Source organism: Lates calcarifer, linkage group LG17 (genome assembly GCF_001640805.2).
Source record: "Lates calcarifer isolate ASB-BC8 linkage group LG17, TLL_Latcal_v3, whole genome shotgun sequence".
NCBI classification, from domain to species: domain Eukaryota; kingdom Metazoa; phylum Chordata; class Actinopteri; family Centropomidae; genus Lates; species Lates calcarifer.
Genome location: NC_066849.1, coordinates 25,685,551 through 25,699,719, shown reverse-complemented (window position 1 = coordinate 25,699,719; position 14,169 = coordinate 25,685,551). Strand labels below are relative to the sequence as shown.

The window sequence follows — 14,169 nt, the reverse complement described above, 5'->3', positions numbered from 1 at the left end:
AGAATCCTTTGACACTGTCATCAAACCCTCAGCAGGCGTTCAAAGGAAGTGCTTTAATGATCAGCCTGTGTGGTTCTTAGCTTTGTATATAGCTTTTTTTGTGCAGAAATAATCCTGCTTCTTCTTCTAACTAAGATCCTTTGCACAGTTTTACTTGAGTACTTCTGTGTTATCCTACTTTATTCTTCTACTCCAGCACATTTCAGAGGGAAATACTCTACTTTTTACTACACTAGGTTTACTTTACAGCAGTAGTTACTTGCAGATTAAGATTTAACGCACAAATCAAAACCAGTTTATATAATACAAATCCTAATTCCTAAGAACAATAAAACATTGTTTACAAGTTAATAATCTACAGTACATCATAATGTAACACTGACAGGGGTCATTCTGCTGCGTAAGAGTACTTTTACTTTTGTTCCTTTTAGTTCAGTTTCTTGACAATACTTGAGTATTTTTATTTAGAAATTTAAAATGTAGGACTTTGACTTGCAGTGGAGTTTTTTCAAACAGCTGTATTGCTACTTTTACACAAATAGATGATCTAAATACTTTATGCACCGCTGCAACACACCCCCATTATAATCACAACTGCGTACTAAAACAAAAACAACTGAGATTATACAAACGTCTTCAAGGTTTCTCCAACTGAAAAATAAAATTCAGAGTAACAGTTTTGGCAGCCATAAGTTGAACACTAGATTGTCATACTGTACATGTGCCTTGTTATTGAATGCCATTAATTTTAGACAATAATACTGATTCCAAATCTGACCATCAGTGGCAGACGAATTAGTATCAACACTGCAGTATTAAAAGACAACGTAAAGGTCTTGCATTCAAGTGCTCAGTGAAGTAAAAGAACAGGAATATTAACAGCAAAATGTACCATTATATATCTGATATTATTTCATCATAATTATACAAACTACAAACTGAGCTTTAGGTTTTGTAGATAAATGCAGTTTGCAAATATCTCCAACTGAGTAAATGTATAACTGCAACATGTGTTTCTGCTCTATTCAAGCTCAGTATCATTTTAATGCAAACTAAATTCGTTTTCCACATGACAGATGAATTTTCATGGAAGGACAGAAGTCTGGATGTAGCCTAAAATATATATCAGCTTTATTGAAACCTTTTACAAGACAAAAAAAAAGTTGGCAAAGGATTATACAATTAAGTGCAAGGTTTGTTGCAGTTCATGTTAGCCTAAAGCGTCGTGTGTGTAGTTACTCTAATAGGATAGAACATAGTTACATAGAATATAATTTGTTTGCACGTGTTACAAGAGCAAACACATTAAAAGTCGTGTTTCTGAAACTTATTCTGAAGAAGAAAACGCTCGTCAGGGTTCATATAGGCAGAGTGGTTTCTTTAAAGGCCTCTGGGGGTGTCTTCATTCAGTTCCTTCAATGCATAGTTTTCTCAAGTCCAACCAAAAACAAAACAAAACAAAAAAAGCTACTTTGGCTGCAGAGAGGAGGCAAACATGTGAGAGAGCGGACACAAATACATCCTGGTATGGATCCTCCGAAATTTAAAAAATAAGAAAAAAATTGGAAAATGTCCGTTTTTCTTTCTTTGTTCTGGTGTGACGGACCTGCAGTTTCACTGTGGCCGTCGTCGCCTCTCTAGTTTAAAGTCCACAGTGACATTAGAGCTCACATCACGCAGGGTTTGATGTCCTGACAGACGCTCTGGGGGTGGTGATGGTGGTGATGGTGATAGTAGGATCCGCCAGCCGAGGGGTGGAAGGAGGAGATGCCGTTAAAGTTCAACACAAAATCTTTCCTGTCGCACACCGAGGAATGGCTCTGATAACGTGGGATCCCCACTGCGGAGGAAAAAGAGAGGGGGAATTAAATTTATGTAAATAAACAGGCGAAGACATTAACATTCATAGTTTATGATTAGGAGAATTTTTATTTTTATTTTGAGCATCTCAGACTGAGTTTTGTGTTGAATTATTCTGCACAAAAACTGTGTGGGAGGTAAATGAATGTTTTCACGTGTAAATAACATCAACGAGTTTTATTAGTTTCATAAACTGATTTAACTTCTTCTAACTTCTATATTTTTAGGAATACAAAGGAAGCTTTTAAAACTGCCACAAAAGTCGCCCTGTCTCTGTCATGCAAGCTTTAATATGAACAAAACTGACTGATGGGGCCTTGTTTTGGTGAATTTATTATTATTTATAAAACGATAAAGGTCTCTCTAACTGCCTCGCATCTTTAGGGATTAATTTACAGTTAAAATCATCTGATTCTTTACATTAGAGCAGAACTAACTTCATTTTTTAATAGTAACTGTTGCATATTTGCCTTCTATGAACATCCTATAGCGCAGTGATTTGCCAGGTCATTTCTATTTTCCTTCCTTAAGGTTTAAAAAAATCTACTTAATGTTTTTATTTAATTTTTTACAGATTCATGCCCAGTGTCAATAATCTGTGTGAGTTATTTTTCCCTGGAGAACCCCAGAACTTGCGAGAGTATTTAAATCAGATTCAGTGACCGTCATTTTGTGTCTGTAAGTGAGCCTCTCTTTCCAGAAACAGAAAAATAAATGGGGAGGCTGTGTGGCTTCGTCAAGGTCATAAGGACTCCAGATGTGACCGTGTTTTTCAGGGGAAGACAGCAGGCTTTATCCTCCGGGCCACAGCTCGCTGCCCTGCGCCCGTTCTCACACACACACACACACACACTCTCTCTCTCTCTCTCTCACACACACACACACACACTCAGAGGCCGCTCTGACTGACAGCACTGTTAGCGACCCTGCACTGTTACAGTCCAACACGTTTATCCTCCGTACAGGCTCAATTAGGACGCTGCGTAAAGTTTAACAAGGCCTTCCGTCTCCTGTGGATTCGCGGCGGTTGAAATCCTCCGCCGGTGTGGTCCGACCTGCGCAGTCTTTGTTTAGTTAACCTCTGGGACCCTTTCGAGCTCCAGCGTGAGTTACTCGCCTCGGTGAAATCCCCAGACTTGAGTAAAGCCTCAGTGTGTTATGTTAAAGTAAATGAGCGTGAACTGCGGAGGTGAATTAAGAACGCGATCACAAAATAGCTGTTTTTTCTTAATCTGTTAATTCTGCAAAATATTCCGTGAAGTGTGATACAGATGTGACTCAGGACACTCTGCATGAAATGGACACAGTATATTCTTTAAAGCAGAGTGTTGTTTATGTGTATCCAAACTAACGTTATTTTACTGAACAGGGTTAGCAGTGTAGGGTCTTGGGTGGGCTTTATAATCCAATAAACTTTCAACGCAACTTCATTGTTCAACACAGTGAATTAAAGAGTCGTTAAATTATTTTAAAAGTCACAGATGTTTAGTTTAAAAACCCTTAGACTGTTAAAAAGAGGAGAAAATAAAATTCAACTATATCATTGAAATTAATTGTATCAGATTTGAATGTTATTTTTCTAAGTCGCCATGCACGAATTTATAAACTCTCCTTTTACATTATTAAATCTTTAAAATAAGTGCTGCACTCCTGGTTTTAAATATCAGTTTAATTTATGAAATAAAACTTTATAATTTGATTTTTAAGTCTTTAAAAACGTGTTCAAATTGTCACAGGCCTGTGCTGCAGATAGAAATCATCTTAGGCCTGTAATTCAAATAAGGTGGACATACTGTGAGGGTTATTATCACCTGTTTCTATTTATTCACTTTTATTTAAACTCCCAGAGATGTGAGATTTGGTTCATCGTCGCCAGCATGAGCCGTGGATGAGTTTGTGGTACCTGATATGTCGGTGGTGTGGCTGTCCCTGCCGTTCTGGTGAAGATAACTCTGCTCCAGGGAGTAAGGCGACATGCCGGAGTGTAAACCAGAGGATGCGGGGCTGCTGGAGGCTAGAGGCTGCTGTTTGATGTAAGGGGACCCGCCGGAGGACGCCCAGTGTGCGGATGTACTGGCGTACGGGGAGTGGCCGTCCAGCGCGCTGGCCATGGCTGGAGAGGACGGTACGGGGCTGCTGCTGCTGTCCGGTCCGTACTCTCCGTTAGGCGGCACGGGACAGCTCGCCATGTAGGTGGAGCCGGGGCTCGGGGACATGTGGGGTACGTGGTGGCCGCTGCTGAGCCCGTCGTACCCCCCGGCCATTGAATTGCTCATCATGTCCAAGTTGTAGCCGTTGCTGTGACAGGCGAGGGTCGCGGATGGAGCCTGGAAATCAAAGCTCTGTGGGAGAATGGAGGTGCCGAAGCCTATGCCGTTCATCATCCGATACATGGGCTTTAGAGCTTGACATTTTCTTCTGAAGCCTCTGGGTCTGCGACGAAACGAGCCCTCCTCGAACATGAACTCACTGCCCGGGTCGATGGTCCAGTAGTGGCCTTTCCCCGGCCTGCCCAGTCCTTTGGGCAGTTTGATGAAGCACTCGTTGAGCGAGAGATTGTGCCGGACTGAGTTCTTCCAGCCCTGATATGAGCCCCTGAAGAATGGGAAGCGAGCCTGGAGAAACTGGTAGATCTCACTGAGTGTCAGGCGTTTGGTGGGGGAGCTCTGAATTGCCATAACGATGAGAGCGATGTAGGAGTACGGAGGCTTTTCCGGTCGCCTTAAACCAGAGCTCGTCTTTTTTCCTTTGGCGGCGGTGGACGAACTTTCTGTGGCGGCTTGTGGGCTCAGCATGGCGGGGTGCAGGACGCCGGACGCCGGGCTGGATCTCAGAGGAGGCGGAGGGTCCAGCTGCTGCTGAGGGGTCTCGGTCGTCATGTCTGACGTACGACTGGCGTAGAGAGAGGAGAGGGAGGGAGAAAAGACGAGCTGTGAGATGTTTCAGAGGAGAAATATGTCGATCCAGCAGACCAGTGTCCTTGCAAGTGAGAGTTACACCGCCAGTGGTCCTCAGAATCCCAGCGCAAAATGGAGTGAAATCTGTCTCCAGTTACGCACGACTCTCCCGTTACGCACGGTGCTCCCTTGACGCATGAAGAACGCACGGCGGGTACGCACTGACAGAGAGAGGAAGAGGAAGAGAGAGTGGGGGGAGCTGGTTATCCACTGGAGACTGAGTGTCCAGGGCTTTAGCTCGTCACAGGGGCTCCACTGGGTATCACAGCGGCGCTAAGTGGTGCTGTGTGGCGCGCCGGGTGGCCATCGACCGCCTTAATAATCTCTCAAGTGGAGGAAACACGAAAACCCCTCGACTTATTGCGCGCAACAGTCCAGCCAAACAAAGCTCGACCACCTATCATTTCATAAATCTTTCTTCCCTCTGCGAGAGCCCCCCACCCTTTCTCCTCATCCGCACTCTGCGCCTGCAAATCTCCCTGAAATCAGTGACGAATAGAGCCACCCCCCCCCTCTTGCCAGATTTGGCCCAAGTCCACTTACCGTTCGCAGCAGCGTTAAACCCCACTGTTCTCTCCTCTGCTGGCCGTCTTTCTTCCCCTCCCACTCCCCCTCTCCAAGTTCGGACTACACGCAATTAAGCCATCTATCAAACCTCCCCCAGACATCCCAATCAACAGCGCCACACGCCAGCCGCACAAGTTAAAAAACGAGCTCCCCTCCTCTGATCCTATACGTACGAAGCTGTGATTTCAGCCCCATGTGCCACAGATCATACATTTCCCTGACACGAATGAACAATGTGTGTAAAAGGTCCAGCTCGCAAATGAAACCATGATGCTCAAAACATTCACACGGGCCTACATGATATCTGCTGCAGACAGTACCCAAACGCATCATCTTGTATTATTTGTATTATTTTGCTCATAATTTCCTCCCAAACTGGTCCAGAGGATAACAAAAACAAACTGTCGCGGTGCCGGGCTGGGCCGAGGAGTGTGAGAGATGGAGAGGTGGTGGTCTTTACCGTGCGTGTGTAAGCGGGGGGTTGCGCTGAGTAAATGACTTTGACATGAGTGGAAGCAGGCTTTTTCCATCAAGCCCGGCCCTGGATACCACACACAGCGCGCCAGTGTCAGCTTACCGCCCCGGGCCAGAGCCGGTCCCATGGGCCCCACGTTCATTAGAGAGAGAAAAGCGAAATTAGGCGAGCGGGCGTCGACAGTTTCCTCCCCTATGGAGACATCACACACAGATTTGTCCAACATGATGGAGTTATATATCCCATAAAGGTAATGTCAACATCCGTGCTGCGACGGAGCGGAGATCATTGGGCTTTGAAGAACCAAAAAAGCATAAAGTTTTCTGGCTGTCGCTCTATCGCTTGACTGGGAGCTTTCTGGTTGTGCTGTGCATGTTTGTCACGATTTCTTTTTATTAATTTTTGACTCATGCACATTTCATATTTCAGTTTAATATTTGGTTGATTTCATTTTATCCCCTGCTCTCCACAGGCCCTGCACTAAGCGGGCTTTAGAAACAAACCACGACACGATCATTTAAAAAAATTACAGATTTAAAAAAAAAATCCATATTTTGACATTTTATTCCACATACTCAAATCTGTGTCCGTGTTTGTCGTCACTGCCTTTTTAAGTTTAGACGTAGCCTGGAGGATATTTTCCAAACAATAACCTTTGCACTTTGCACAACAAAGGATGTGCGGATAAAATCATTTTCCACCATGACACACACAGCAGTGTGGAGGAGCTTAACGGCCCCAGAAATTTCCTGCGACATCAAAACTTATGACCCCCGCCGAGATCAGGATGCCTTGGCTTGCAGAGGGAATCTTTGTTCTGGGAGCGCTTTGAAGACGGCGCTCCGGCTGCTTTTTACTCACCGAGATTATACCAGCTCCTAATTTAGCCCCTTTGGAAATATGGAGTGATCAGCGGCCACCACGAAAGCTATTCAGAGGTGTTTTTGATAGAAGCGTTTGTCTTTGGAGTCGAGTCACGGCTGGAGGCCCGTATGAGCCTGCTGCCGACATAATAAGGCCTTCTGTTTGTTTTCATGTTTAGGCGAAGATATATTCTTCATCCCCGTAAAATATTAGACCGATTAGATTTGGAGAAAATGTTTGTGGGCCTGCCTGACCTCAGGTAACCTATTTCAGGTCTTTTTGAAATAAAATGGTCGTGGTCTACTTAATATTATATATAAATATGGTAACTCAAATAGAAAAAAATATTTTAAAATCCTTTATTCCCATTGTTTATTTCAAAAATGATCACCAACAAATATTATGAAATAAGTCTGTTCCCAAATTATTTACAAACAATGTTTATAAAGTGTATCGTAATTGTTCATTTTTTTTCATCCTAATGTATTAAATAAGGCTGGGATAAACAAAATACATGATCTACAACAATAACAAATCCTGAGTTCAGGTCCTTTTAACGGTAATCTAATATTCTTCTGGCTGCTCGGGTTTGCTCCTGGCCGCTGCGCCTGTGTTTCCTGTGGCGGTGCCGGGAGCTTTGGAGCTGCCTCTCCGGGACTCTGGGAGGTCAGGCGCGGTTCAGTCTGCCGGAGTGACAGACTGTTTGGACTTCCTAACATTGTGCCTGCCCTAAAGTTTGGTTTCATAACACTGTGGGCCTTGTTCGTAGACGAGTCAGCCTCGGAACAGGCCTGAGTTCCTCCTCAGCCTGCACGACGTGGACTGCACGAGGTCGAGAGAGAAAGAGGGAGAGGGGGAGAGACGGAGGGTGAAATGTAAACGCAGAGACAGTTTACAAAATATGAAGGACGCGCGTCATGACAACAAGGATATAGGGATAGTGAGAGGATGGGAGACACGTGACAGCAACACACACAGGTGTGCTGTTCTGGCGTTTCACCTGCAGGTCGCAGCATTGTCCCTGGAAACAGGAGCGAGTCTCACCTGTCACCTGTCAGGCTGCTCCGCGCGCTCTGAAAACACACATCTGTTCGCTCTGCTGCTGCTTGAACGCGCACAGATACTGTCTGTATAGGGAAAAGCATTGGTACAGGAGCTGCAGCGCACAGGCCAACTCTGTATATAAGTCTAGTCATCACACGTGTGTGATCAAATCAAATGTTCAAAAACTTTTATATCTTCAAGTTAGCTCTTGAATCTTGAAATGGATGTGTTGCAGTTCCTCTTTCTGCTTTACAGTCAGAATAACTTGCATCAAAGGAATTCAAAACTCTTATATAACAACGAGTATTTCACATTATGAAGTGAAAAGGATCCACTGTTTTCCCTCAAGAATATTTAGTCCTTAAATACTTCACCCGCAGTCTTTAAATTTGTACAATAATCCGCATTAATTCATTGGCATCGCTCATTTTATCAGAGCAGCTTTCACCTTTTCATGTCATTTTTATAGTAAATTATATATTTTCTTTTATAATTATGTAAAAAATCATCATACTATTTATATACAGGCACAATTTTGAGGAAAACCCCAAAGTGTTTTATGCATGTGACGCTAAACAGTGCAAAAATAAGATGATAAACGGGACAAATCGGAGCCGTATAAATGTGAAATCCGAGTCATTAGAGATCATTAAGAAAATAACCGAATAACTTTTCAGGATTTTAATTTAAGATACATTTATTGAAAATCTAGGCCTGAGTCAAACGGTGGTTTCACAGCTGTGGTGTTTTATGAGAGGAACATGTCAGTGGTCAGACGGGGCTGTTGAGGCTGGGGGTCTGAGTTTCAGGACCGCGGAGAGCAACTAAACCCCCCCCCACACACCCCCCACTAACCCCCGGGACACGGACAGTAAACAGCCTGCAGGACTGTGTATGCACATAAAGATAATACACGAGATAATATTGTGTATGCATGTAGAATCTGAAGATGTGGCCGACATAAATAAGCAAAAGTGATAGCTGTGTTTTGTTGACGGAACAAATGACTCCATTTACTGAGAATCAAAACCTTCTTGATAGAAGAGGAGAGAACTGTGGACACATCTCACTCCGCATTTTTACCTTTTTTTGTCCCGGATTTATTGATAAACGACCGACTGCATCACCAAGTAAAAATGTATATTAATCAAAATATTAGATCAAAGTGTAATAATAATAATTTTACTAAAATGTCCCTCATTTCTGTCTAATTATAAAAACTTTTGAGTTTTGTAAAGGGAACTTTTTTGTGTGTCAGATTAAAAGTGTAATATGTTTGAAATGTTAACAGACACACACACACACATATATATATATATAGTTATGTTCTTGTCTGACAAATGTGTCTTATAAATCATGTGGGCTTGGCACGACACAATAAATACCATAGCAACATATAATAATAATAATAATAATTATAATTATATCAATAACAAAATGATTTCTAATCTTTATTCTTTGATCTCTTATTCTACTGTCCGTTTTTACGCAGCTACTGACCAACATTCATAGATTTTCCTAACAATTTCAGAGCTGAACACCTCAGTAAGAGCTGATTTCTAAGGCGATGTGCTGTACATTAAGTTTCACTTAATGATAATTAGGATTTCGGTGTTTTCAAAAGATAATGAGACGAACAGTTGCCTCCTTTTTCCTGTTTGCATCTGTAAAATCTGCTGTTGAACAGGTGTGCGGCCTGTTCACTCTGCAGTCTATACACCTGCCTCTGATCTAACAAACACCCTCCCCCTTTATGTCTGCAATGAATTACTCAGTGAATTCCAGAGTCCCATTGTTTCACGTTTTTTTATTCATAAAAATACCAGGCATGCATGAATCAATCTCAGGAAAACAGGACATTTTTCCATGCGTTTCTAGTGCAGCCACGTGATTCTCATCGCAGCTCAGTCAATATTTATATATATTTATATATACAACAATATTTTATACAGCAGGTCATACAAAACATGAAAATATAAATAGGTTAATAGTTTGGGGTTTCAACATGGCACTTGGTTGCCGTCATACAGTAGAAATGACCAATGAACCATGGATACATGAATACAAACACTCTAAAGACCTCTAACACACCAACACACACACTCACACTCACACACACACACACACACACACACACTGTGGAATGTCCTGCGACGACAGCATCTATTTGATCAGTCACCACACAGTTAGATCTATATTGACAACACGCCATGTTTGTTTTTCTTGTTTTTTTGTTTTTTTTTTCACTGCAAAATGACTTACAGTAGTCATGACGAGACAGACAAGAGTCCCACACAGTTAAACAGCTAAAGCACTGAAAGCTAAGAGCGCCCATAAAAGTGCACATCATGGGTCAAAACATACAAGTCTGACATCAGTCCTGGCGTTTCATGACAGCAGGGAGTCTATATGGAAACCTCGTGCCTTGCTGGGCACCTTGAAAGCGGCCTCGGTTCCGGTCATGCCCGCTGCTGTGTGCTGGAGGTATGTGAGCGCATCCCTGCTGGGCTCTGTGCTGCCGCGCGCCGCTTCTGACAGGTACACGTGTTGTGCCGGATAGTTCAGAGGGTACGGCAGTACGTGGGCCCCCGGGGACCAGTAGAGCCGGGGGGCGTGGGTGTCTGCATCAACCAGGCTGTCCTCCCTCCGTATGAAAGGTGTGCTGAGGATGCTGTCAATGGCGAAGGAACTGGAGAACTTGGCCCCCACCCTCTCCTCCGGGGCGGGGAGGCGGGTGTCCTCGCTGAGGATGTCCGGGCTCTCCTGCTCCTTGGGGGCCCTCTTGGCGATGCGCTTCCTCCTGCGGCGGAACACCCCGTCAGCGAAGGTGTACTCGCTGTGCGGGTTGAGCATCCAGTAGTTGTCCTTGCCCCAGGGCCTGGACGGGTCCCGCAGCACTTTGAGGAAGCAGTCGTTGAGAGACAGGTTGTGGCGCACCGAGTTCCTCCAGCCGGTGTAGCTGCCGCGGAAAAACGGGAACTTCTTCATCAGGTAGTCGTTGATCTCTGCCAGAGTGAGGCGGCCGCTGCTGGACTCCCGGATGGCCATGGCGATGAGGGCGATGTAGGAGTAAGGGGGCTTGGGTCTGCGGGTGTAGGGCTTCCCCTTGCTGCCGTCGCCGCCCGGGGTGACAGGTGCCGGGCTGTTGGCCACGCAGTCTCCGTCCGACCCCAGCTCGTCTCCGGACAGAGGAGACGGGACTCCCCCCTCTGCGTCCATACACAACTCCATCGGCTTCTGCACGAAGTGGTGCGCAGAGAAAACTTCAAGTTTCATTCTCCCAGAAAAGAAGGAGGGTCTCCCCTGTGAAGTGTCTCCTCTGTTAGAGTCTGAGCAGCAGAGCAGGTGTAGCAGTCCTGACACCAGAAGCGTCTCTGTGCGTTTGTGTTGTAAAGGCTCGTGTGGAGCGCTGGAGGCACCCTGAGCCTCAGTCTGGAGCAGCAGAATACAGATCTGTCTCCGGAGACAGGCTTGTCTTGCTATAATATAATGCCTCGGCAAGGGACGGCCCACGGGCGGGGTTTCCAGCCCAAATCCATTGAAGCGATTGAGTGATATAGTGTGTGTATGTTTACAATTGGACGCCGAAGAAAAGGCGAGAGAGGGCAGCTATGAAAAATGATTAGTCTACAGTGCAACCAACTCTATCTATTTATCTATCTATGCATTTTAGAGCTGCTTGAAACAGGTTTTAAACATTTTTGCTGCATGATTAATCGACAAAAACAGTTTTATTAGTTTCCATTTTTAGGATTCCAGGTTCATTGAAAAGGCATTAAACCAAAAAAGTTTTTAAAAAGAGTAGTTCAGGTTCTGTTTTAAAGTTTCTTCTCGTATAAAACAGCTGCGGTCCTCTAAGGTGATAGAGCCAGAAGATTTTAAGGTTTTCCGCTGGACATTTTTACGCACAGCACATCTTTCTTCAGGTGTCCCCCCAACGTTCTGTCCATGGTTAAAAAAACACTGAGAAACACTGGACAGACAGAACGATGACATTAGAATAGATGGATAAAAATAGAGAAGGGTGTTACTGCTCTTCGTTTCAACCTGTTTCTCCCTCCACCGGCGCTCCGGTGGAACGGGGAAGTAACGCTGGCGCAAAACTGAAATAAAAGAGATGGGGTTTGGAAGAGTTCCATGTAAAAAGCACAATGACTAATATGCAAGCTCTCAGGTTGAGCAAGAGGGTTGAGGTAATAATAACAAAATACCTACAACAACACAAAGATTGCCTGAGAGGTCATGTAGAGTTCAGAGAGGACCATTGCACCTGCATGCAAAGGTACACCGGAGTGACAGAAGCTTGGATAGAAAACAGGCTTTTCACTCCGCGTTTGAAGCAGTGATGCAAATGAGTAGAGAAGGAGGCTGCCTCTGTCTGTAAAAACATCAAGGCTTTAAGTTAAGTTGCACTTTGGATTTAGTGAGTGTGTCACTGATTTTATGGCCTGGTCGAGTCCTCACAGTCTAAACCTTTAGCATGAGGAAACAGTGGCATTTAAGCACAGCAGGGTCTCAGGTCTGTACAGATCTTACTCTGTTTAATGAGAGCCAGGGCCGTAACAAGAGATTTTGTTGCTGAATTCCTCTGTAGCTGGTGGTGGTTCTTCAGGTCTGCTGACACTGAGGGCCTCTACGGGTCCTTTCTGCCTCGATGTGCAGCAAGTAACCAAAAGTAAAACTCGGAGCTTTTAATAGTTACACCTGCTCAGCCACCAATGCCAAACAGTGGAATTTACTGCACAGATGTTTCAAGCTGTAATGTGTCACAGTATAAGTTAACATAACATCAAAATGACAAAGATTTCTCTAATTTGCACAACAACAAAAACCTGATACAACCACATACAAATTCTACACATTGTTTAAAGTATTAAACATTCTTAAACATACAATGACTCGACAGTTTTCTTCTGACTTCACACTTTCTTCTGTGGAGCGCCCCCCTGCTGGCAGCTTAGTAAACACAGGTGTATATGAGGCGAGAAACCTTGTAGCTACCCCAACAGGTTTTAAGTAAACTGATGCCCCTGACACCTGTAAACCAAATATCTGTTTGTCCCACTGGCTCTTCTCCTGTCAACACCTTTCAGCTCGATGAAGACGCAGACAGAGAGAGACTGGAGAGTTAACATGAGTTACGAGCTTGGCCTCGGGCCAGTAATAATCATTAAACTGTCTTCTCAGCCACTCCTCCCCTCTCAGCTGCTCGGACTTTGCTGGGACCTGAGTGTTAAACCTCAGCTGTAGCTTCAGCCCCGTACACTCTCATATTCATGTATTTAAACTTCTGAAAAGATTTATAGCGATCCTGTAATAAATTTTGGGAATGATGCTCAACAAAAAACCCACATGAAAGGCCTGTAGAATAAATGATACCAAAGGATATAAGATAAGGTCACTATAAACTAACTGCTGCCTACCAGCCTGCTCCTAATAGCACTGAGATATGGATCTATGTTTGGCATCCTGAGCGGTTTGTGTGTCTACATGTTTAAATTTTATCACCTAATTATCACCTCGGGTATACATGACAGGCGTGATTAAAGATCTCGTAGTACCCCGAGCTGTGTGTGTGTGTGTGTGAGAGTGTGTGAAAGCGACAGAATTCACAGGGTAAGTAGGTTAATTACGTGTACATGGACTTGAAGTCTGTGTCTGTTTTTTCCAGTCATGTTAATGAAAGGCCTCTGTCAGTTTTGTCACTGTTCATTTCAAACGCCGGAGTAGAAATGGAACGAATCTGTGTGCTTGATTGTAATGAGCTGTGTTGTCTCAATCAGTCAGTTTACAGTGGACCTTTTGTAAATGTACATTCTGATTAGTGAGTGGGTACAATTAGTACGTTGTCCCTCTGTCAGCACGTTCATCCAGGAACGCATGTGTGAAGCATTCAATCTACAGTCCTCTGATTGGGAAAAAAACATTAAGTTTTACCATCAGAGTTTATTCTTGAACTCGGAGATCGTACTTTGACAAAACTCAGGGTCCACTCGAGTTTGTTGAGTTGTTATGGAGCTGGATCTGTTGACATCAGCTGTTGAAAGTAGTTGTTATGAGCAAACAGCATTTTTTTTTTTCCAAGAAACTTCCAAGGAAAATATTAGGAAATGTTGTTTTCAAACATGAATATGTAAATGGTGTTTCAAAGCCAAACAATTAGGAATCAAATGCTGGTGGAAAAATGCTTAGTCCCTCATTTATTTATTTATGTATTGGCCCAGAAGTAGCCAGATTTATACTGTATTTACTCAGTCTAATAATACTGGAATTGGCCTTTAAAATATTCACCATATTGAGGTTTTTAACTGCAGAATGTAAACTTCTCCAAGGTTACTAAACCCCCCTAAATTCACATCACGCAACATGAACCTAATTTGTGTCCTCAACAGCAGCCACAGC

General features: G+C 43.8%; 2 protein-coding genes across 2 annotated transcripts; both read right to left on the bottom strand.

The window, feature by feature from the left end:
* Positions 1-1,109: 1,109 nt before the first annotated feature.
* Positions 1,110-5,224, bottom strand: LOC108879613 (forkhead box protein F2). Its single transcript, XM_018670943.2, has 2 exons — positions 3,764-5,224; positions 1,110-1,840 (listed from the first exon to the last, which is right to left on the bottom strand). The coding sequence occupies exons 1-2, from the start codon at positions 4,737-4,739 to the stop codon at positions 1,668-1,670; spliced, it is 1,149 nt and encodes a 382-aa protein (XP_018526459.1). The 5' UTR covers positions 4,740-5,224; the 3' UTR covers positions 1,110-1,667.
* Positions 5,225-9,554: 4,330 nt separating this feature from the next.
* On the bottom strand, positions 9,555-11,246 carry LOC108879529 (forkhead box protein Q1). Its single transcript, XM_018670823.2, has one exon. It carries the CDS (start codon positions 11,041-11,043, stop codon positions 10,156-10,158), a length of 888 nt encoding a protein of 295 aa, XP_018526339.1. The 5' UTR covers positions 11,044-11,246; the 3' UTR covers positions 9,555-10,155.
* Between the last annotated feature and the right edge of the window lie 2,923 nt (positions 11,247-14,169).